We start from the raw sequence: 25839 nt of genomic DNA, 5'->3' as shown, positions 1-25839 counted from the left end.
GGCTATGGGAGGGAAGACGGGTGCCTATACTGATGGGGGGGGGGTCTGCACTGAAGGGGGTTGTCTATACCGATTGGGGGTCTGCACTAATGTGGGGTCTACGCTGATGGGTGAGGGGTCTGCACTGGGGGGGTCTGCACTGATGGGGGAGGGGTCTGCACTGCGGGGGTGCGCACTGATTGGGGGGTGCCTATACTGATGGGGGATCTGCACTGAGGGGGGGGTGCCTATACTGATGAGGGGTCTGCACTGAGGGGGGGGTGCCTATACTGATGAGGGGTCTGCACTGAGGGGGGGGTGCCTATACTGATGAGGGGTCTGCACCGAGGGGGGTGCCTATACTGATGAGGGGTCTGCACTGAGGGGGGTGCCTATACTGATGAGGGGTCTGCACTGAGGGGGGTGCCTATACTGATGGGGGGGGGGTGTCTATACTAATGGGGGGTCTGCACTGAGGGGAGTCTATACTGATGGGGTCTGCACTGAGGTGGGAGGTCTAATCTGAGGGAGGGGGTGGTCTGTATTGAGGGAGGGTCTGTACTGAGGGGTGGTCTCTACGGATGGAGGTGGTCTGTACCATGCCCGCAGCCTCTGACAACTCCTGTACCATGCCCGCAGCCTCTGCATCACACCTCCACCTATACACATACACACAAACACATTTATATTATATACATGTGTATGCCCGCCAAAGCGTGTGACTGACTTTACTTCGCTGCTAGATCCAGTCCCAGATCTTTAGTAGATCTACAATGCCCCTGGCCTAGGCTATAAGATTGCTAAGACCCCGAAACTGAGCCGCAGCACAGTGGCCAAGACCATACAGAGGTTTAACAGGACAGGTTCCACTCAGAACAGGCCTCGCCATGGTTGACCAAAGAAGTTGAGTGGACGTGCCCAGCGTCATATCCAGAGGTTGTCTTTGGGAAATAGATGTATGATTGCTGCAGAGGTTGAAAGGGTGGAGGGTAAACCTGTCAGTGCTCAGACCATACACCGCATCAAATTGGTCGACATGACTGTTGTCCCAGAAGGAAGCCTCTTCTAAAGATGATGCACAAGAAAGCCCGCAAACAGTTTGCTGAAGACAAGCAGACTAAGGACATGGATTACTGGAACCATGTCCTGTGGTCTGATGAGACCAAGATAAACTTATTTGGTTCAGATGGTGTCAAGCGTGTGTGGTGGCAACTAGGTGAGGAGTACAAAGACAAGTGGGTCTTGCCAACAGTCAAGCATGGTGGTGGGAGTGTCATGGTCTGGGGCTGCATGAGTGCTGCCGGCACTGGGGAGCTACAGTTCATTGAGGGAAGCATGAATACCAACATGTACTGTGACATACTGAAGCAGAGCATGATCCCCTCTCTTCAGAGACTGGGCCACAGGGCAGTATTCCAACATGATAACCACCCCAAACACACCTCCAAGATGATCACTGCCTTGCTAAAGAAGCTGAGGGTAAAGGTGATTGACTTGCCAAGCATGTCTCCAGACCTAAACCTTATTTAGCATCTTTGGGGCATCCTCAAACGGAAGGTGGAGGAGCGCAAGGTCTCCAACCATCTACCAGCTCTGTGATGTCATCATGGAGGAGGGAAAGAGGACTCCAGTGGTGACCTGTGAAGCTCTGGTGAACTCCATGCCCAAGAGGGTTAATGCAGTGCTGGAAAATAATGGTGGTCACACAAAATATTGACACTTTAGGCCCAATTTGGTCATTTTCAAATAGGGGTGTACTCACTTTTGTTGCCAGTGGTTTAGACATTAATGGCTGTGTGTTGAGTTATTTTGAGGGGACAGCAAATTTACACTGTTATACAAGCTGTACACTCACTACTTTACATTGTAGACAAGTGTCATTTCTTCAGTGCTGTCACATGAAAAGATAGAAGAAAATATTTACATAAATGTGAGGGGTGTACTTACTTTTCTGAAATACTGTATATATTTTGCATGGCATCACATGTTAAATAGTTGCATTGCTTCAGTGTGCAGGAGATCAATAAGAATAATTATTTTATTTATAGATCATAAACTGCGAGCATTTACTCCTTTTCTCAAAGCAACTCCACTTGTTATAAAAAAAATAAAATAAAAAAAAAAGCGTCAGGCAACGCTCTCACTTTTAGAAACAGTTCATAAAGTTGTGGGCAGGTTGTGAAATGTCTTTTTGCCTCAATGTTTTGTTTATAGCGCGAGAAGACGACATAATATGAATAAGCTCCATGACTAATGCCGATTTCAGAGTCATGTTCTCACCCATCCCGTCCCGTTCCTCGCACACTGCCAGATGTTCACAAATCGCCGTATGATCTGGGTTCAGCACGTGGGCTGACACTCAACGTCCAATGCAAGTTGGCCTCTGCTTCGCGCCCACCAATGCGTACACAGCTTGTGGTAAGCGGCCCCTCGGGGGCCCAGGCTGTCTAAAACTATTTAGCTGATGTCAAGCTGGGTTCCTCCTCATTAAGTCATGTCAGCTCAGCCTGGACCGGGGAGCGGAGAGGACACGGTGCTAACATCCCAAATCCGATTTCTGATCATCACTCAACTAGATTTATGTCCAAATGGAAAAACAGCTCATATTTAATATCTTACTTTATAGGTTTTATATAACAGAATACTTGGAAGCTTTATGCCAGAGGTCTCCAAACTTTTCAAAGTGTGGTTCACATAGTTTATTTTACAAATATTTGCAGTTCAAAAAAAAAAAAAAAAAGATTTATAAATGGATAAATGCAATTTAAATGAATACTTTTTACTTGGACTTTTTGTTGTTGTAAATCGGCATATGATTCAGAACAGGGAAATAATTAAAACTAAGTAAAGAAATTCCAAATAAACTTCAGACTATCACAGTCCTCCCCTTAAATCACAGCCTACCGTACATGGGGTGCTCCGATCAGAGTCCCCGCTTAGATTAGGATTCCCATCAAAGCCCTCATTACACCAGGGTCCCCACTTGCACACCAGTCTCCACCAGGGTCCCCCACTTGCACACCAGTCTCCACCAGGGTCCCCCACTTGCACACCAGTCTCCACCAGGGTCCCCCACTTGCACACCAGTCTCCACCAGGGTCCCCCACTTGCACACCAGTCTCCACCAGGGTCCCCCACTTGCACACCAGTCTCCACCAGGGTCCCATTACAGAGTACCCCTCAGAAACCTGCTAACATCAGGGTCTCCAGAGTCCCCCTTAAATCAGGGTCCCCATCTTAGTTCCCTTTACATTACAGTCTCACCTTTTGGCAAGGTCCACATTAGAGCACCTTCTTAGATCCGGGTCCCCAAAGTCATCAGGATGCCCCCTTACATCAGGGTACCCATCAAGAGACTATCAGAGCCCCTCTATATATTAGAGTCTCAATTAGGCTCCCCCTTACAACAGAGAACCCATCAGGAGTATCAGGGCTCCCCTTACTCTAGCGTCTCAATCAAAGTCCCCACTTACATACAAGTCTCCATCAGAGCCCCCTCATATCAAAGCACCCATCAGAAATATAACAAAGGCCCCCCAGAGTTCCCACTTACATCAGTTCCCTTAAGATCAGATTATGCCCTTCAGGCAGGGTACCCATCAGAGTGCCCCCTTAGATAAGGGTCCCCATTAAAGTCCCTCCCTACATCAAGGTCTCTATCAGGGTCCCCATCTAAGTCCCCCTTACTCCAGTGCCATCCATACGCTGCACATAGAGGACTGCTTTGCCGTTTGTAATTTGTGGTTGCACTACAGCTTCCAGTTTTCTTTTTGGGCTTACTTCCTGGGAATGGGACAAGGCAACCCTGGGTGCAAGCCATATATATGCTAATTCAGCTTGACACACACATGAAGGTGGACTTGAAACATCCAGCTAGCCATTGTTTGTTCCAATTAATGTCTCACATAGAAACAAAAACCCCCCTTGCCATATAATCCGTCTAACTGGTCTGGAAGTAATTTGCAGGTCATCCTGTACTTGGTTGACATCTCGATAGTATTTGAAGCACTCTTCAGACATACTTATATTTTTCTAAATGGCAGGCATTTTGATCCTCGAACTTACACCTCACTAGATTGCTATATCATCAAGTTTGTTCACCCCTGATGAAGGTTCTGAATTATCAGCAACTGGAAACGCGTCGGGTGTGGGTGATATAGGACAAGCATTGTTTTAATCATATTTTGTTCTGTATATATGTTTGTTTATTAATATACCAGGAGGACATTGTTTAGCCCATTTGCACTTCCTGGTAATATTATGTACATTGTGTAATTTATGAATAAAAATTGTATATTATTGTGTCCATTTGTGTCCGGAGTTGATGGTCATTTAAAATCCCACCCACCCAGGGGGGAAGCCTTTTTTTGATCCCTTATTTCAGGGGTTCCCATCAGAGCCCCCCTTTGCATCACGGTACCCATCAAGAGTCTTCATCAGGCCACCCCTCAGTCTCAATCAGGGTCCCTAATTACCGAGTACCCCTTACATGAGGGTCCTCAAAGTCCCTCTTTCTGTTCTGTTGTAGTGTACTCCAGTAACCCCTATGAGACGCGTTGTCTTGGCAAGCTTGTATGACAAAGTTCAGTTAAGGAGGAAATTATATTTGACATGACAAACTGAAAATCTAGATGGAAAAGACAGAGGCTTCTATTATGTTACATGTCATTCCTTATGACGCAATTATATTGCTGTACTCCATTATAATTTTAACAATATTTGTAATAGTCATTTTATTGAATATATTGATGTTGCTGGTTTTAGATGGTACTAGGAAAATCCCATACTTTTGCTATATTTGGTTCTGACTACACGAAGAAACGAGGTGCCATCATCTACCCATCTATATGGTAGGACTGGAGGTTTGAAGCTGACCAATGACCAGTCAAAATGGAGTGTTTGCTTTTGTACACATCATGTATTCTTTTATCAATCTTTACAATTGCTTGTATTTCAACCACTGACATATTGTACAATTACCTTGAGTCTCTGGATTGCGCAACTGGGATGGGATATCATGAATTTCCAGCATCCATTCACCTTCCGCTTTTTCTCCCCAGCAATGGACGGTCATAAACTCCCAGTTCTTAAATCCTTCGTTGGAGTAATCAAATGTCCTGGAAAAAGATCAGCTGTTAATTTGATGAAAACTACATTTTAACCCGCACTCACCAACCTATTCTGAGCCAATGATAAGTTCACACGAAGCTCTTCCTTGAGCAAAGTACTGTAAAAATGGTCATCAGTGGAAGTTGAGAGAGCACTTTACACTACGAGTGCATGATTCAATCAATCCTAAGGTGCCGCTTGATGATGCAATAAGTGTGCAACCGATATTTAAATTGGGGTTTAATAACACCAAGTCTTAGTGCTTCAGACTTCGATACTATGCAAGTTTCCATGTCTGCTTTTCTTCTGAAGCTGTGGTTGCTTACAATTCCTTCTCTCCAGGAGCCCCTTTCCTTGGTTGCTTTCTTCAAAGTGGCTTCATCCTCTAGCAGGAACCCATGGAGCCACCTCTACACCCCAACTGAACTATGTAGCAGCAGAGGCTTGGCCCCCCCCCCGGTAGAGCGGCCAGCAGGGGCTTTGCGCCCCCCCTCCTGGTAGAACGGCCAGCAGGGGCTTCGCGCAGCTCCCCCCCCCTTTAGAGCGGCCAGCAGCGGCTCCCCCCCTTTAGAGCGGCCAGCAGCGGCTCCCCCCCCTTTAGAGCGGCCAGCAGCGGCTCCCCCCCTTTAGAGCGGCCAGCAGCGGCTCCCCCCCTTTAGAGCGGCCAGCAGCGGCTCCCCCCCTTTAGAGCAGCCAGCAGCGGCTCCCCCCCTTTAGAGCAGCCAGCAGCGGCTCCCCCCACTTAGAGCAGCCAGCAGCGGCTCCCCCCACTTAGAGCAGCCAGCAGCGGCTCCCCCCCTTTAGAGCAGCCAGCAGCGGCTCCCCCCCTTTAGAGCAGCCAGCAGCGGCTCCCCCCCCTTAGAGCGGCCAGCAGCGGCTCCCCCCCCTTAGAGCGGCCAGCAGCGGCTCCCCCCCCCTTAGAGCGGCCAGCAGCGGCTCCCCCCCCTTAGAGCGGCCAGCAGCGGCTCCCCCCCCCTTAGAGCGGCCAGCAGCGGCTCACCCCCCTTAGAGCGGCCAGCAGTGGCTCCACCCGCCTCCAAGCCAATGATACGGAGGAAAGGGTACTTGCACCATCCCTAGTGCCCTGTGTGGGTGAAGAGCTCAGGGAGTGCATTCTACTACCCGCAAGTTTAGTGAAGGGACACTGAGGGCCCTAGAGTTGATGGTGACAAATAATGGAGAACATAAGTGCTTCAAAAAAATTAAGAGGATTGAACACCATTTTAACTCTTGTGAATTGTACAGTGATTGTGTGATTTCAGCTTCTGTTTTGGAATCAACATTTCATGCACACGGACTTTTTTACAGCAGTTAGGGGCATTTGAGGTGTTTTTAACTGCCTCTAAAAGCCCCTCCATGTTAGCCTATGTGTCCATGCACACAGACTGTCAGAGGCATTTGGAGGCATAAGCGTTTAGGGGCAGTAGAAAAAAAAAACTGCTTCCAGGAGCAGTAAAACTGAGCTGTAAAAACAAAAACCTGGCTAAATGCATCTAAAACGCATCTAAATGCGCCAAGCGTTTTTACATTATTGAACATTACATCATTTTTTATTGAAAAAACACTCAAAAACGCTAATGCCAAAAAAGTGCGCAATATCGCTAATGTAAAAACGCAGCTATACGTGAAAAAATTGGCATCTTTAGCGGGCTGGAGAACTGCAGTTACACTGTGTGAGAGGGGAATGAAGAAAAGGGACAACCCCCCCCCCCCCCCCAATCCACATAGGCAGAGGAAGAAACATGCAGAGCTGTACTCTGATAAAGCAGTGTGCTCATCTCCCTCCCCGACAAATTTTAGCTCATGTTATCTCATGAATTGGGGAAAACGTGTCAGAAGGGACTATGCTGATAACTGAGGAAGGAAGCACCAGAGAGACATTACATTTAGAGCTTTGGGGAGAGACAAGCAGACACTACAGATACATGTGCTTAGTTCAAATTTAATGACTGGGGTTTACAACCACTTTAATGGCACCACAATGCAGTAATGCATGTTTTGTGCCTTGCAATAATGTGTCAGACCTAAAACAAGGGAAAAGGTTTGTCCCTATCAGAGAGCTTCCCTTCATTTCCTGTCACGGTAAATATGAAAGGGCAAATTTTCCTAAAATATACACGTATACCCTTCCCCACTATTCGAAACTATAAAAATCCTTTAGGTTGAAGCAGGCTTCACCTGGAACTTACCTTCTTGCCAACAGCTGGGACTTTGTCCCCGATGGGGAAATGAGGTTGATTTGCAGGTCTCCTCTCCGAGGATGAGATATGGTGACTCTGACAACAACATGCTCTAGGTATGCCACATGTTGCGCACTGTTATCTGCACATGCACTGGTCTGGGTTGTAGTGCGAATCAGCTGGTCAGCTCTGATGAACCTGTAGAAAGGTATACACAGGTGAATAGATTCCATATTATAAGACAATGACATTTTAATTTGGAAAAAAATTATATGCAATACCACAAGCTTTTTATGCAATGCATAATTAACATCGTTGCATCCTCCAGTGTGTGCTAGAACTTTGTGTAGACAAGCCATACTCAATCACATTTAAGCTGGTGAGTCTTAATTGGGTGCGGGTTTATTAGAGGTCCGGGCTGGGTCACTCATCTCAGCAGCTCTATGGTGGCTCCCCTTGTTTGCAGAGCGATGGAGAACTTTCTGTAAGATAGTGGGTGGCGACTAGGAGGGGCTATTCAGCATATTTAGAGGTCTCTGGCCAATCCCTGGGAAGGAGCCTTTAAATATCGACGAGCCATGCCAGCAGGGGCAGGCGGGTGGAAGATGGAAATGCAGTGTTGAGGAGGCTTTCAGTGACCCTTGAGGGGTTGTCCTGCCTCGAGCAGAGTTACAGAGGCGAAGAGTCAGCCGGCGAAGAGTCAGCCGGCGAAGAGTCAGCCGGCGAAGAGTCAGCCGGCGAAGAGTCAGCCGGCGAAGAGTCAGCCGGCGAAGAGTCAGCCGGCGAAGAGTCAGCCGGCGAAGAGTCAGCCGGCGAAGAGTCAGCCGGGCTGGGCCGGCGAAGAGTCAGCCGGGCTGGGCCGGCGAAGAGTCAGCCGGGCTGGGCCGGATATCATCAACAGGTGAGTAACTGTGGTGAGATAGGAGCTGGCAATTAGCTGAGCGGCCAGTTCAGAGAAGGAAGGGCTCAGCCCTGACATATAGGAAGTTGTCCCTGAAGATTGCTAAAGTCAAACGGGCATCCCATAACCTCCCATTCACTTATTAACCCTCTAATAAAGAAGAAAAACAAAGATATGGACTGTTCTGACTTTGGGTGCCTGCGAAGATCCAGTGTGCCTGGCTGTGCAGACGTGTGGGGGGATCCATGTTCATCTGCAGCTCCTATGTGGGGTGTGCTACAATATTAATACATGAAGTGTCCAAACACAGCATATGTACATCATAGAACACAGCCCCATGGGGTCTGGCTATAAAAAATTCACAGCCTTTCTTCCAATGAATTTGCATGTACTGTGCAAACTGAGAAAAAAAAAAAAAAAGAAACTAATGTTCTTTAGGCTATTTAGTCTTCTGAATGAATATTCTGTTATTTGCAGTGATAAAATGCTGCAATATGGCCACTAGATGGAGCAGAGGAGCATGGGCAATACAAACATCTTTATAAGAAGAGATACAATGTAACAGTTCTAGAGAACGCTAGAGGGAAGAATGCAAGTTTACAGCACGGTCACCAACGTTAGGTCCGGTCCAGCAGGGTGGTGAATCTATTTTGATCGGTGTGTTTGCTGCCAAATATGCATCAGGTGTTGCCGTCATTTTGGCTTATTACAAGGACTACTACACCACAAGCATCGGCATTCAAATGTAAACCAGAGCCATCCAGGACAGCCACACCTAGCGGGATGCATGTCCAGAGCAGTCCCTGCGTGCAATAGGATGCAATCTTCTAATTTCTGGCCCCATCAACTCACACGTATGTAAACCTTTATCCCAACAGGAAAAAAAACAAACAGCTTGCTGTAACTGCTTATAAAGCGTTAAACTGGAGTATGGCTTCAATTTGTTAGTGTATCTAAATCTGCTAATACAGATAAACACTCTCCAGATTGGCAATGCTGCTGTCTTCTGTGCAACTTCATCCAGAAGGGGGGGGGGGGGGCTTTAATACAGGTGGTGTGTTACTGGTCAGTTCACCAAGTGAAAACAGAGGGGGGGGAGTGGGGGAGAGCCTGTAAAAGAAAACAAATGCAGCCACCACATCTAATGATTGGTAAGCTGCAATATATCACATTTGGTTTTGGGTTCAATGTCCCTTAAAAAAAACAAAATTCCAAATTAACAATTTAATGAATAGACATACTTGTTTGTATAAGAATTATGTTGGTGAATGCAGCCTAAACCCATTTACTTCCCTATGCTTGTAACTTACTATACCCAAATTGCTCACAGGTCCTTATAGGACAGTGTGTGCATATATGTATACAATATATATATATATATATATATATATATATATATATATATACAGTGGTGTGAAAAAGTGTTTGCCCCCTTCCTCATTTCCTGTTCCTTTGCATGTTTGTCACACTTAAGTGTTTCGGAACATCAAACCAATTTAAACAATAGTCAAGGACAACACAAGTAAACACAAAATGCAATTTGTAAATGAAGGTGTTTATTATTAAAGGTGAAAAAAAATCCAAACCATCATGGCCCTGTGTGAAAAGGTGATTGCCCCCTAAACCTAATAACTGGTTGGGCCACCCTTAGCAGCAACAACTGCAACCAAGCGTTTGCGATAACGTGCAATGAGGCTTTTACAGCGTCCTGGAGGAATTTTGGCCCACTCATCTTTGCAGAATTGTCCTAATTCAGTTACATTAGAGGGTTTTCGAGCATGAACGGCCTTTTTAAGGTCATACCATAACATCTCAATAGGATTCAGGTCAGGACTTTGGCTAGGCCACTCCAAAGTCTTCATTTTGTTTTTCTTCAGCCATTCGGTGGTGGACTTGCTGGTGTGTTTAGGATCATTGTCCTGCTGCAGAACCCAAGTTCGTTTCAGCTTGAGTACACGAACAGATGGTCGGACATTCTCCTTCAGGATCTCTTGGTAGACAGCAGAATTCATAGTTCCTTTTATCACGGCAAGTCTTCCAGGTCCTGAAGCAGCAAAACAGCCCCAGACCATCACACTACCACCACCATATTTTACTGTTGGTATAATGTTCTTTTTATGAAATGCAGTGTTCCTTCTACGCCAGATATACTTGGACACACACCTTCCAAAGAGTTCCACTTTTGTCTCATCGGTCCACAGAATGTTGTCCCAAAAGTCTTGAGGATCATCAAGATGTGTTGTGGAGAAATTGAGACGAGCTTTGATGTTCTTTTTGCTCAGCAGTGGTTTTCTCCTTGGAACTCTGCCATGCAGGCCATTTTTGCCCAGTCTTTTCCTGATGGTGGAGGCATGAACGCTGACCTTAACTGAGGCAAGTGAGGCCTGCAGTTCCTTGGACATTGTTGTGGGGTCTTTTGTGACCTCTTGGATAAGTCGTCGCTGCGCTCTTGGGGTAATTTTGGGCGGCCGGCCACTCCTGGGAAGGTTCACCACTGTTCCATGTCTTCGCCATTTGTGGATAATGGCTCTCACTGTGGTTCGCTGGATTCCCAAAGCTTTGGAAATGGCTTTATAACCCTTTCCAGACTGATAGATCTCAATTACTTTCTTTCTCAATTGTTCCTGAATTTCTTTGGGTCTCGGCATGATGTGTAGCTTTTAAGGATCTTCTGGTGGACCTTACTGTGTCAAGCAGCTCCTATTTAAGTGATGCCTTGATTGTGAACAGGTGTGGCAATAATCAGGCCTGGGTGTGGCTAGAGAAATTGAACTCAGGTGTGGACAACCACAGTTATAGTATGTTTTAACAAGGGGGGCAATCACTTTTTCACACAGGGCCATGATGGTTTGGATTTTTTTTCACCTTTAATAATAAACACCTTCATTTACAAATTGCATTTTGTGTTTACTTGTGTTGTCCTTGACTATTGTTTAAATTGGTTTGATGTTCCGAAACACTTAAGAGTGACAAACATTCAAAGGAACAGGAAATGAGGAAGGGGGCAAACACTTTTTCACACCACTGTATATATATATATATATACACACACACACACATACATATACACACACACAACTCATCTGCCACTTTAATGGGTACACCTATGCAATTGCTTGGTAACACAAATTGCTAATCAGCCAATCACATGGCAGCAACTCAATGCATTTAGGCATCTGGACGAGGTGAAGACAATTTGAAGTTCAAATCAAGCATCAGAATGGGGAAGAAAGGGGATTTAAGTGACTTCGAACGTGGCATGGTTGTTGGTGCCAGACGGGCTGCTCTGAGTATTTCAAGAACTGCATCTACTGGGATTTTCACACACAACCATCTCTCGGGGGTTTACAGAGAATGGTCCGAAAGAGAAAATATCCATCGAGCAGCAGTTGTGTGCAGGAAAATGCCTTGTTGGTGTCAAAGGAGACTGGGCAGACTGGTTCCAGATGATAGAAAGGCAACGGTAACTCAAATAACCCCTCGTTACATCCAAGGTATACAGAATACCATCTCTGAATGCAGAACGCATTGAATCTTGAAGCAGATGGGCTACAGCAGCAGAAGACCACAACGGGTGCCACTTCTGTCAGCTAAGAACAGGAAACTGAGGCTACAATTTGTACAGGCTCACCAAAATTAGACAATAGAGGATTGGAAAAATGTTGCCTGGTTTCTCGAGTCTGGATTTCAGCTGCGACATTCAGATGGTCAGGTCAGAATCTGGTGTAAACATGAAAGCATGGATCCATCCTGCCTTGTATCACTGGTTCAGGCTGGTGGTGGGGGTGTAATGGTGTGGGGGGGGGATATTTTCTTGGCACACTTTGGGCCCCTTAGAACCAATTGAGCATCGTTTAATCACCACGGCCTACCTGAGTATTGTTGCTGACCATGTCCATTCCTTTACGACTACAGTGTCCCCATCTTCTGATGGCTCCTTCCAGCAGGATAATGCACCATGTCACAAAGCTCCAATCATCTCACCACTGGACAATGAGGTCCCTGTCCTCCAATGGTCTCCGCACTCACCAGATCTCATCTAATGTCCTCCACACTCACCAGATCTGTTCCCATAGAGGACCTTTAGGATGTGGTGGAAATGAAGATTGACATCATGGATGTACAGCCGACAAATCTTCAGCAACTGCGCAATCCTATCATGTCACTATGGAGCAAAATCTCTGAGGAACGTTTCCAACACCTTGTTGTATCTATGCCACCAAGAATGAAGGCCAAAGGGGGTCCAACCCGCTACTAGCAAGGTGGACCTAATAAAGCGTCCGGTGAGTGTGTAATATTAGATATATACACACACACATAGTACTGCAGTACTTCATATAGTACAAGTACCATGCTGTATGTATAGACAGGATACAGATAGGATAGAATATTTTTCAGCATAAAAAAAAAAAAAAAAAAAAAAAAAAAAAAAAAAAAGGAGGACTGCATTTTCAGAATATAGCGGGATACTCTGCTTGTAAATACAACTAATATTATTACAGTTGGCTTTAAATTTGGTTTGCAGAGCATCAATACACTGAAACAACATTAGGCAGCAGGGAAGTGATGACTAGGGAGTCCAAGCCGTGAACAGAGTTGGGATAATCCAGCCCATGCACCAGAAAAAGAATGAGTTAAAAAAAAAAAAAACATATACACACACACACACACACACACACACCTTATACATTCTGGACACATTTATATGGGATTTATAAAACTATCCATATTTAATGAAAATATTCAGTAAGCCCTAGACTTTTTTATATCTACAGTACTACACAACCTCTTCTGCCGTGCAGCTCCGATCTTTCTAGCTTGCAGGCTTGTAACTTTGAAAGCCTTCACTGAATGACTGGTGAACAGAGCCCGGGGTGTATATTATAACCCCTATACCAGGAAAGAGGCAGAAGCAACAGGACAATAAATACCATGCTTTGCTCTTGCCACCATATTTTGAGTACATTTACAGCTATCATCCAATTCCCTCCTATATGCCTTGTGAACCCCCATAAAAGATACTCAACTAAAGGGTCCGCATGGAACTTTATCTCACTACCGATTTGTAGCATGGCGGCTATAGCTCCGTGGCCCAACCAATCCAAGGATTTCTTCCCAGCTAGAGTTACCTACTCCCTGAGTGTTTTGTGGATTGTCAGAAGGAAGTTGCTACTTCCGTCCAATCAACTGTGGGCTAGGCAAAATACCATTTGTGCTACATGGCCATATCAGGTCAGCAATGTCATGCATTCCCATCCCCCTTGTGTATGTGTAGCTATTGGGCAGTTGATGGGGTGACAGTGGGCAGGAGTGACATTTTCCTTTCGGGTTGGGTTTAGAGCTCATCATTAATCCTAGCCAAAGTGCTCTGTAGCATGCCCAACATTGTGATAGTTAACATCAGGATATGCATTGAACTTCATCTCAGTACCAATATGTAGCATTATGGTGGCTATAGCACCATGGCTCCACATGGCAAGGATTCCCTTTCCACTAGAAATGTTGTCTACTTGTCAGAAAGAAAATGTTACTCCCGTCTAATCAACTGCAGTCAGGACAAAATACAGCTCATGCAAAGTGACCATACCAGGTAAATATCACGCATCCCCACCCACTTTTGTATGAGTAGCTGCAAGGCAGTTGATTGAGTGGCAGTGGGCAGGAGTGACTGATTTCTTCCAGGTTCAGTTTGGACCAAACCCAAACTTATCCTTTGTCCTACCTAAATGGTTCTGTAGCATGTGCAACATTGTGATATTCAACCATAGGGCCTCCATGGAGCTTTATCTCACTATTAATATTTGGCAATGGCACCATGGCCCAACAATTCAAACACTCTTATCACTAGACACTATCTAACCCCCTGGAATTTGTCTTTGTGGACCGAGTTTGTGCTAATCTCAGAGGATAGTGGTCACTCCTGCCCAGTAAGCTGTGGCAAGGACAAAATAACACTTTTGAATCCCCATCCCCTTGAGCAGCTTTGGAGATGTTGATTGGCCGGCAGTAGGCAAGAGTGATAGCTTTCTTCTGAGTTTGGTTTGGACCGGACCAAACCCAATATCATGCTTAGTCCAAACTAAACTGATCTGTAGCATGTGCAACATTGTGATATTCAACATTAGTCTCTGCATGGAATAATCTCAAATACCAATATGTGGCATTATGGCATCCACAGCACTATGGTCCAACAGTTCAAAAATTCCCTTTCTACTAGACACTATCTACTCCCTGAATTTTTGGTAGGTCAATCCCATCCAATGAACTGGTCAATGATATCATGCGTTCCCACCCACTTGTGCATGTGTAGCTGCGGGGCAGTTGATAGGAGGGAAGTGGGCAGGAGGGACAGCTTTCTTCCAGGTTTGGTCCAAACTCAAACTCATCCTTTGTCCTAACAAAACTTTTCTGTAGCATGTGCAACATTGTGATATTCAACTATAGGGTCTCCGTGGAGCCCTCTCTCACTTCCAATACTTGGCAATTGCTCCATGTCCCAAAAAATGTTACCTTTACCTTCCCACTACACACTCTACCTAACCCTCTGGGATTTTTGTGGGCTGTCTCTGGGCACAAGTTTGCACACACAGTCCAACAATGTACTAGCAGGCTCAGCGGGTACTTAACGAAGGATGAACTCTGGCCAGAACTTGGGCTCGAACTAAACCCAGATGGAAACCGTCACTTTCCCCCAATCAACTGTGGCCAGGGCAAAATACCACTTATGCTGTGTGGCCATATCAGGTCACTGACGTCATGCATCCCCATTCCCTTGAGTTAATTTAGCTGCAGAAAGTAGAATTGGCGTCAGTGGGCAGGAAAGACCGCTTCCTTCCGGGTTTGGTCTGGACCATACCCAAGATCATCAGTCCTAGACAAACTGCTCTGAAGAACATGTAACATTGGGATATTCAACATTGGTGTCTGCATTGAACTTTATCTGTCTACCAATATGTGGCATATCATGGTGGCCACAACACCATGGCCCAACAAATCAAGGATTTCTTTCACACTAAACACACTATCTACTCTCTCAATTCTTTGTGGGTTGTGAAAGAAAGCTGTTGCTCCAACTTCATCATCTGCGGTCAGAGTGAAATACTGTTCATGCCACATGGCCATATCGGTTCAAAGATGTCATGCATCCCTACCATTTTGTGTATGTGTAGCTGTGGGCCAGGTGATGGGGTTGCAGTAGGCAGGCAAAAGTGACAAGTTTCTTCTGGGTTCAGTTTGAAACAAACCCAAGCTCATCTTTAACCCTAACAAAATGGTTCTGCAACATGTGTAACATGGTGATTTTCAACATAAGCCTCTGTATGGAACTTTAACTACCAATATGTGGCATCATGATGGCTATAAGCACCATAGCCCAAAACTTTAAGGATTGTCTTCCCACTTATAGGGACTATCTACTTTATTTTTGTGGGTTGCCTCTGGACACAAGTTTGCACACAGCCCACAACATACTAGCAGGCTCAGTGGGCTTTAAGAAGTGTGAGCTCAGGGTATGGCTTGAACTTGGATTTTCGACTAAACCCAGAAGGAAGCAGTCACTCTTGTACAATCAACTGTAGCCAGGGAAAAATACTGCTAGTTTTCCATAGCCATATCAGGTCAGTGATGTCATGCACTCCTACCCCTTTCTGTGTGTGTAGCTGCAGGGCAGTTGACTTGGACGGCAGTGACAGCTTCCTTCCAGGTTCAGTTTGGACCAAACTCAAGCTGGTCCTTGATCGTTCTGAAGCATGTGCAACACGGATATTCACATTTATTGCAATATTGTTAATTATGGTTAAATTCTGTGCAAGTCTCTACCAACCTGGCTCTTGAAGGGAATCTAGAAAGTCAAGAGCTGGGGCTGGTATACTGTTTTATAGAGCTGTAAACCATCTTGGGTTTTATAAATACTAGTAAATATAAAATGCCTTTTAGCATTATGAAGACATAAATGCAAAGAAAATGCAACCTAATTCTGCTCAACGATATGCTCTGGTACCCGATTCCACAATGGCCACTAATGCTCAAAGCAATTTAAAATGTTTAGTCGAAGGAAAATATATATCATATAGACATTTTTAGTCAAGTTTGTTTTGTACAAATCAAAACTGAAAAATGTGTTTCCCCTCCTAAGTATTCAAGAAAATACAACATGCAACCCTAAAATAAAGCAGGTAGTTCAACATTGATTTTGAAAGGAATCTCTTCCTGGAAACTCAGCCATGTAAATGCAGCATATATCCAGAGTAGCTTGCTGCCTCAACCTACACAACTCCAAAGTTCGCACCTTCCTAACTAATGACTACAAAAAGCTTCTAATTTACTCACTACTGGTTATCTCTCACCTAGGCAGCTTACCTTTACATAGGGCATCCCCCTCTTCAGTCCATCATTCTGCCAGATTCATCTACCTTACCAACTGCTCATTGTCTGATGCTTCTCTCTACCAATACCTCCACTGACTGCAAATCACCCAACAAATTAAATTCAAAGTGCCAAGAACTTACAAAGCCACTCACAACTCTGCCCCCAACTACATCATTAACTTAATCTCGAAATACCAAGAAAATCGTTCCCTTCATTCCTCCCAAGACCTCCATCTCCCTTGTTACCTCTTATGCACACCTCCAGGACTTCTCCCGAGCCTCTACTATTCAATAGAACTCCCTAACCCAATCTTTCCAACCATCTCCTACTCAATTCTACTTTTAGACGATCCCTGAAAACCTTCTTTTCACAGAAGCCTATCCTGTCTCCACCTAACAACTGTATATTAATTTTATCCACCCAGTGTTATTACCTTTTGTATCAATTGATCCTCACTTTTAGATTGTAAGCTCTAACAAGCAGGGCCATCTAACTCCTCCTGTATTGAATTGTAGTGTATCTGTACTGATTCGCCTCACGTAAAGCGCTGTGCAAACTGTTGGTGATAAATACTGTATTATAATAATAGTAGTAGCAAATTTCCCTAAACCTTTCAGTGTGCTGCCTTTTCGCCATTAAAGCAGGTGACATATCTGTACATGCTTAGCATGTTCTTCAAGGTATCCTTGCCATGAGGGCATCTTCAAAGTACCTTTGCTAGAATGACGTCAACCTCCAGCTCTAGCATAGTCGTTCACTTTTTTTGATGTTCTGCCCCCTTTCAGCAACTCCACGCAGCTACGACTGTGCATGCTTATGTGTATTGCCAGTGGAACAGGGGATAGAGGAAGTAGACACATCCAAGATTTAACTGGCCTCAGAGGGAGCAAGAGTATTGTGGCATTCATTGCTATACAGAGTAAGCGTGCAAATATTGGTGTATTGAATTACCAGACATTTGGAGAACTTTGGCAAGTTGGGTTTGGAGTTTTTTGGTAAGGAGACGGAAGTTTACTTCTGATTTAAAGCACAACTCCAACCAGACTATGAGCCTCTGTTAGGGACAACCTATTGGAGAAGCTTCAAGCAGTATGTGATGAGAAAAACTAATATTAAAAAGTATTCTTTTACTGATAGAATAGTAGATGCATGGAATAGATTTCCAGCAAAATCTATTCCATGCATCTGATATAAACATAGGTCTATCCTCAGAAAAAACCCAACCCCCCCAAAATGGTGACTTGATAGGTCACTTAGTGTTTTACTGTGCCACTCTTCTAAAGTTTCTATAAAATGTCTCCAGTGAGGACAACAAATATTTACAGCAGAGTGGAGAAATGTTAGAACTTTTGATTGGGGTCTGCTGCTTCCTTCCTGGTGGTAATGCTCAACCTTAATTTCTGGTGTAGATGTCAAAGGGAGAGAAAATCTCTCCAATGGAGTCACAGACAAAAACACAACAAATTTTAACTCTTCCCCATATAATCAGAGCTTACCTTGGCCTTCGGTCTGAGGCTCCTATACAGGTATGTTGCAATGGCACAGCTTTCCATTTCTTGGCTTCAACGACCATAGCTTCGGCATCCACCAATCCAAAGCCATAAAGATGGCTGACTGAAAAGAATAAAAGTCTGACAAATCTGGTCTTTTTCACTGTAAAACTCAGCCCACCCTCCAGGTTTTTACGTAGATATCAGTCACAAATTCCATTATGGATTCCTCCATTTGAAACTATGCCCTTCCTATTGGCTAGTGTGGCCACCTATAGTATTTGGTGGTCAATATGGAGGGAAAATCATTTGGGGGGGGGGCACCAGAAATTGAAAAGCCTGGGTTTTAGGGCCATTTTGGCACAGTGAAATAAAACAAGTATATGGCACCTGGAGGTGTCTAGTTTATGAACTTCAGGCCACTTTAAGTAGGCCATTGATGGTTTGAATCTCGGCCAGTTCAGCAGGGACTGGCCAAGATTCAAACTATGGGCAGGCAGAATGTACCCAAGTCGATCCAAAGATCAACTTGGGTACAACCAGCTTGTCGCATTTTCAGCATGAGATTACCACCAGTGGCTATAGCCTCTAGAAATAATACCAGCAGGGACGGCTCCTCGCCAGGAGAACACAATAGCTCCACAGGAGGGATTCCCTCATCAACATTGACTGTGCTGATGGGGGAATCTAGCGATTTTCTTTCTTGCAAGCCATGGTCGCAGTGCTGGGAGTTTAGGCTTTGGTAGAGTTCCATGATCCGAGCTCTTTAAGTGATAAAGTATTTTTTTTTCCTTTAAAAACATTATACTTACCCACCCTGTGTAAAGATTTTGCACAAAGCAGCCTGGATTCTCCTCTTCAGTGCTCCTGGCCCCTCCCTCCAGGTGTAGGCCATTCGCATGCCTCATAAAGCCTGAATGAAAAGCTCCTAGAGATGGCATTATCCCATCCTGCAAGGCCTGAAGTAGTGTCCCTGGTGAAGTGGACTACTACTCCCATCTGAGATACTTAAGTGTTTTCTGCTGTTACATAACTCGCAAAGCCTGGCCCAAAAACTCCCAGATATGATAACCCCCCCCCCCCCCCTTACTGTCTTGTTGCTAGAATGTTGCTAAGACACTCCCAGCACTTACTACTCACCCCCCCCATCACCAGTGTGAGTCCTCCCACATGTGCTTTCTCTCCCCTGATACAGTAGCTCTGAGCTCAGCATTTGAGAACATGCTCCTGGGATGGTGGGAGTATTAACTGCTGGGAGCGTCTTAGCAATGTCCTAGCAACAAGGTAGTAAGGGGGATATTATATCTGGGAGTTTTTCGGTCAGGCTTCACAAGTTTTGTAACAGCCCGTCTCAGGTGAGAGTGGTAGTCCACTTCATCGGGGATATTACTTCAGGCCTTTGCAGCCCTCCAGGACTGGGCGGTGTCCTTAACATCTATGGAAAATGGAAAGAGGGTGCGACAGCCTAGTGCAGTGATGGCGAACCTTGGCACCCCAGATGTTTTGGAACTACATTTCCCATGATGCTCCTGCACTTTGCAGTGTAGTGGAGCATCATGGGAAATGTAGTTCCAAAACATCTGGGGTGCCAAGGTTCGCCATCACTGGCCTAGTGCATTATCCTACATAGATTTATTGATTTTAAAAGAGATACAAACTTCTAACAAACATGAGATAAAAGGTTTCGCTTAGAACAGCCACTCCGTAGCTCGACAGTCCTAGGATCGACAGTCTCCAGAGAGTAGGGGTCCTGCTGGCTTACACGTTTCGAAGAATCATCCTTCCTCAGATGCTGTAGGATAACGCACTAGGCTGGTGTGCCCTCTTTTCTTTCCATTTCCTATTCTTGAGTTATGCAACTGGCTTGTGCCTAATAGCCAAGGGCATTATCAGATTTTGGTCTGCAGCGTTTGTTTTTATGTACAGGTGCCCTTATTTGCATAGGAAGTTTTTTGGGTGAAAGTGAACTATTCCTTTAATGAAATCAGCACTAACAGAAATGTTGAAGCTGCTATTGCCATTTGCCTGTTTGTCTTACTAAGCCAATGGCTCAGTGCTGTCTGAACCAATGTCCAGAACAAATATGCAGCTCATGAGCGCTGAAAATATTCAATATTTTCCCGATTTGTAGACTTGTTCTGGATCAGGCTCAATGTAATGTAATGTAGAGGCCAGGTAAGTATTTTGAGAAAGGTGCCGTGTAATGGTAGCTACTGTATTTTTTATGTTTTGGAAAGCACATGAGAAACCTAGTTGACCTAAAATTACTGAATGCTTGTATTGGGGCAGTGACTGAACGTATTCAAGACTAGACAGGCGCAATTAGTCTCGTTACCAATCAAAATTCAGACAAAAAATTTTTTATTTGGAGATTCGGATTTATCCGAATTTCCAAATCACAATAGTAACTATTTTCAACAAACCCCAAATAAATTCTGAAATGAAATAACGTAACAAAATAAATGTAAAAAATTTCTACTTGGAAATAAAAATCTGAAAATGAATTCGAAAAAATGTTCGAAAAGGAGTTTGAATTAAATTCAAAATAGAGAACATACTGCAATAAATACAGTAAGGTATAAAAGTTAAGATCATGCCAAGAATAGAATAGAAAATAGATTAAAATAGAACAATAGACTAGAACAAAAATATAGCCTTCTTCTGAAATTCTAATCAATTCGAAAACAACGAATATACTAACCGAACCAGAATCTACGAAACCAATTCTGCAAAATAATCATTCTAACATATTGAATACGACAAAACGAAATTAACCTAAAGTAGAACTATAGGCAAAATGTATTTTTAATTTAGGATATAGCAATTTATACATTTTTGATACAGTAAGGGAGGATAATAACCCTTCAGATTTTTTTTTTTTTTCGCCATGTGTCACATTGCGGATATTTCCCTTCACTTCCTGTCCCATAGCAAAACAGGAAGTGAGAAGAAATCCCTCCAAATTAAAAGGAATTCCTTGGGGACCCACAGATAACCAGAACTAGAGTCCCTATTGGAATATTTCCCCTCTATTACTTTTCTAGGGATAACTCAAAATTTTGGATTTTTTACTTTCAATGATAATCGTAAATCGGACAAATAGAGAGGATGAACATTATCCCCCTTCACGACCAGGTAAATTTTTGCCATACGGCACTACGTTACTTTAACTGACAATTGCGTGGTCATGCAATGCTGTACATAATTATATATATATATATATATATACACACACACACACACACACACATATATATATATATATATATATATATACACACACACACATATACATATATACACACACACACACATATATTTATTTATATTTTTCCCCACAAATGGAGCTCTTTTGGTGGTATTTGATCACCTCTGTTTATTTTTTGCGCTGTGAACAAAAAACCTGACAATTAAAAAAACAAAAAAAAAAAACACAACAATATTTTTTACTTTCTGCTATAAAACCTCCAATAAAAAAAATAGAAAAAAAAAATAATCTAATTTCTTCATCAGTTTAGGTCAAGATGTATTCTACTACATATTTTTGGTAAAAAAAAAATCCCAATAAGCGTACATGGATTGTAGATGCTGTAACTTTTGCGCAAACCAAATTATGGGGCATTTATATACTGGAATTTTTGTGTATTTATTTATTTATTTTTTTAATACTAGTGGTGGCAATCAGCGACTTATAACAGGGCTACCATTTTGGGGCTCCTGGGACCTGTAGTGACACTAATACAATGATCAGTGCTAAAAATATGCACCGTCACTGTACTAATGACACTGGCTGGGAAGGGATTAAACATCTAGGGCTATCAAAGGGTTAAAATGTGCACCTAGCCAGTGTTTTTGTGTAAACAGAGTATTGCTTTTATTAAAGGGACGTGCTGGATTTTATTCCCCGATTTGCAGGGAAACAAAATCCAGCATATTCCCCGCTGTCAGGACGGAGCTCTGCTTTGTCTGGCCTGTCTCCTCGCCAATAGCACACCATGGTGGCTGGAGGTGCTCACAGGGCTGGAAGATATGTCCAGTGGTCCGCCCCTAAACTGACATCACTTCTTTCCTAAACCCGCGGGGTCCCGGAACTTCTCCAGCAGCCATGTGAGCACCTCCAGCGGCTGCAGTTTGCTATCAGCGGGACAGGGACCCTGCAGATATTGATTTGACTAGATATTTACTTTGTGAGTTATAACATTTATTAAACCGCCTATTGCTGCACTACATGGAACTTCGCTTTCTTTACTGAAGTCACACACACAGGAGCAGTGGGGAGAAAATTGCATGCGATTCAGACAGGAAACACTGCACTCCTGTTCAAATTGTATGCGATTCTTTGGAGTGTGACTTGGACCCATTCATTTTGTATGGACGCAAAATCACATTACAGACTGATGTATTCGCCATTAGTGAGTACTTGACTAAAAGTGTTGGTACTCCAGGGATGTGCGGTGAGGCGAGTGGCTGGTGAGGCACTGGCTAGTATCAGAGCCAGATACACACAGGTTACATACGTCACAAACGTTAGAACGAGAGCAATAATGCCAACTCTAAACATGTAACTATTTTTAAAAAATCTCCTTAGGTGACGCTTTAAGTATCGAAGTTTGGCGCCATTGTTCGGTATCCATTTACTTGGCGTAACATCTTTCACATTATACAAAAAAATCCAGCTAACTTTAGTGTTTTTTTTTAGATTCATGAAACAGTCTTTTTCCCCAAAAAAACGCATTTGAAAAATTGCTGCACAAAAACCGTGTAACATAAAAAGTTACAACGACCACCATTTTATTCCCTAGGGTGTCTGCTGAAAAACCGATACCGAAAATGAAAAGTACACTAGGACGAAAACCAATACCGAAACAGCACCGATACCAAAAATGACCTTTTAAAAAATATTTTTATACAGGAGATGGTCAGAGACTGGGGACATGGTACACGAGAGGGTCAGAGACTGGGGACATGGTACACGAGAGGGTCAGAGACTGGGGACATGGTACACGAGAGGGTCAGAGACTGGGGACATGGTACACGAGAGGGTCAGAGACTGGGGACATGGTACACGAGAGGGTCAGAGACTGGGGACATGGTACACGAGAGGGTCAGAGACTGGGGACATGGTACACGAGAGGGTCAGAGACTGGGGACATGGTACACGAGAGGGTCAGAGACTGGGGACATGGTACACGAGAGGGTCAGAGACTGGGGACATGGTACACGAGAGGGTCAGAGACTGGGGACATGGTACACGAGAGGGTCAGAGACTGGGGACATGGTACACGAGAGGGTCAGAGACTGGGGACATGGTACACGAGAGGGTCAGAGACTGGGGACATGGTACAGGAGAGGGTCAGAGACTGGGGACATGGTACAGGAGAGGGTCAGAGACTGGGGACATGGTACAGGAGAGGGTCAGAGACTGGGGACATGGTACAGGAGAGGGTCAGAGACTGGGGACATGGTACAGGAGAGGGTCAGAGACTGGGGACATGGTACAGGAGAGGGTCAGAGACTGGGGACATGGTACAGGAGAGGGTCAGAGACTGGGGACATGGTACAGGAGAGGGTCAGAGACTGGGGACATGGTACAGGAGAGGGTCAGAGACTGGGGACATGGTACAGGAGAGGGTCAGAGACTGGGGACATGGTACAGGAGAGGGTCAGAGACTGGGGACATGGTACAGGAGAGGGTCAGAGACTGGGGACATGGTACAGGAGAGGGTCAGAGACTGGGGACATGGTACAGGAGAGGGTCAGAGACTGGGGACATGGTACAGGAGAGGGTCAGAGACTGGGGACATGGTACAGGAGAGGGTCAGAGACTGGGGACATGGTACAGGAGATGGTCAGAGACTGGGGACATGGTACAGGAGATGGTCAGAGACTGGGGACATGGTACAGGAGAGGGTCAGAGACTGGGGACATGGTACAGGAGAGGGTCAGAGACTGGGGACATGGTACAGGAGAGGGTCAGAGACTGGGGACATGGTACAGGAGAGGGTCAGAGACGGGACATGGTACAGGAGAGGGTCAGAGACGGGACATGGTACAGGAGAGGGTCAGAGACGGGACATGGTACAGGAGAGGGTCAGAGACGGGACATGGTACAGGAGAGGGTCAGAGACTGGGGACATGGTACAGGAGGTGGTCAGAGACTGGCGACATGAGTGTTGCCCCCCCCCCCCCCCTGCAGCCAGTGTTGCTTTCTGTGCAGCGAAGCGAGGGGAGAGCCACCTCCACCGTCTGGATCAATAGAGCGCCAGGATCATCACAGCTTTAATTTCAATAGCTGTGTGTTCCTCCTGTCACGCGCCGTTACATACAGCCCCTCCCCCTTGTCCGGGCACTTTGATAGACAGATCACCCGTCCAATCTTTTCAACAGGCAATAGATTCTAATTCTCCCTCTTAACTGTGTGAGAAAAACATGGGGTTGTGGGTAAAGCGTATACACAAACCCATGCTTTTTCCTTCTAGTTAAGAAGGCTGGGATGGAACATTTGTCTTTTAGACACATGCCCCTTCTATGACACGGCAGTGAGGAGAGCCTCCACTGCAGCATTTTTATTGGACAGCTTGTTCCAATGGTGCGTTACCATTGGTCCAAGGCTCCAAGATGTATATTGAGCTCAGTCTCTGACAAGTGAGGAGAAGCACTGTGCGCTCATCCTCAGTCTGCTATAGAGTGCGCCGGCTTGTATTTAGACCACTGGCCACTCTGTATGTAGCTTCTGACAGAAGCCCCGTATATCTGGAACTACAGGTCCCAGGAGCCCCAAATTTTGACCAGCGGTGGGGTAGGACTTCAGCTAGGTCTCTGCATTCCCAGGTCACAGATTTACAACCCTCAAAGCTCAATAATTTTAGTTTTTTTGGTATATTTTTGTTTTTTTATATTCAAGGCAGGTGAGGCTCTGCCTTACCTGCCTCTCCCTACTGCCTGTCCCTGCGGTACGTGAACATGGCGATAAAAAAAACTAAAAACTATCTGCGTAACCCTAAAACAACTGTTTTCCGCTAGTGTGAATGGGCCCTTACACTACATATAAGGTTAAGAAAAAGTTTAACAATTTAACAGATTATGGGCCGACACCTGTAGCAGCCGAAGAATGTGCAGCGTTCTAGGATTTTAGTAACTGAAGCTGAATGAGCTCTGTCTGACCCCCTCAGCGGCCACACATTGAGATCTTTGGAAAGGCAAATGTTTTATCAGCTGAAGCTTGTGTAACATGAACACGGCCGAGAATTATGTTAAATATTCTCCCTAAAAAAAAAAAAAAAAATCCGGATTGTGTTTCACTCAATTAGGTCAAAAGAGTTTAATGAAAACCATGCTAAAATAATTCAGGGAAGAGAGCCAAGCGGTCTATGGGTAGAGCTCAGAATGAGATGCACATAATGCCTCGTACTACTAATCATCTGGCTTTCTCTGACCTTTGCGCCCGGCTCCATTTGTTCTCCAGTCAGGGGCCCGGAGGTGGACAGATCGTGACGTCTTCACCAGGAGATGTTGGACGTCTCTCCAGTTCAGCATTGGGCTGCATAAAAAAAAAAAAACAGAAAAAAAAAAAAAAAGCCAAATGAGGTCCCAGAATAGGAATTACTAAGGCAACTGTTCCCCTTCTAGAAAAGTCCTTGTATAAATTTATAACATGGAATACTAAAACCAAAATTTTTCTAAAGCTACAGCAGGCCATTTCCAAAAGCTACAGCAATATTTTTATCTAATCTCGTACTGGCCACCATTAATAATTTATAAATTATCGAAAACAAAATAGTGCTCCGCAGGCAACCTGGTATGACCAAACCAT

At 44.7% G+C, this 25839-nt stretch overlaps 1 protein-coding gene across 1 annotated transcript in view; it reads right to left on the bottom strand.

Moving 5' to 3' along the window:
• LOC143958235 (proprotein convertase subtilisin/kexin type 6-like) overlaps positions 1-25839 on the bottom strand; it is a 303257-nt gene that overhangs the window by 22602 nt on the left and 254816 nt on the right. Inside the window, exons 10-13 of the mRNA XM_077467752.1 lie at positions 25463-25566; positions 18033-18150; positions 7278-7466; positions 4960-5096 (exon numbers count right to left, since the gene is read on the bottom strand). Of these exons, the coding sequence (XP_077323878.1) occupies positions 4960-5096; positions 7278-7466; positions 18033-18150; positions 25463-25566 (548 nt within the window). The remainder of the gene's footprint in view (positions 1-4959; positions 5097-7277; positions 7467-18032; positions 18151-25462; positions 25567-25839) is intronic.

The sequence above is a fragment of the Lithobates pipiens genome, unplaced genomic scaffold (assembly GCF_037356315.1).
Source record: "Lithobates pipiens isolate NorthernLeopardFrog02 unplaced genomic scaffold, aLitPip1_a1.2 Scaffold_6, whole genome shotgun sequence".
Taxonomy (NCBI): domain Eukaryota; kingdom Metazoa; phylum Chordata; class Amphibia; order Anura; family Ranidae; genus Lithobates; species Lithobates pipiens.
The sequence above is the reverse complement of the archived record's forward strand: the minus strand, read 5'-3'. Positions and strand labels throughout refer to the sequence as shown.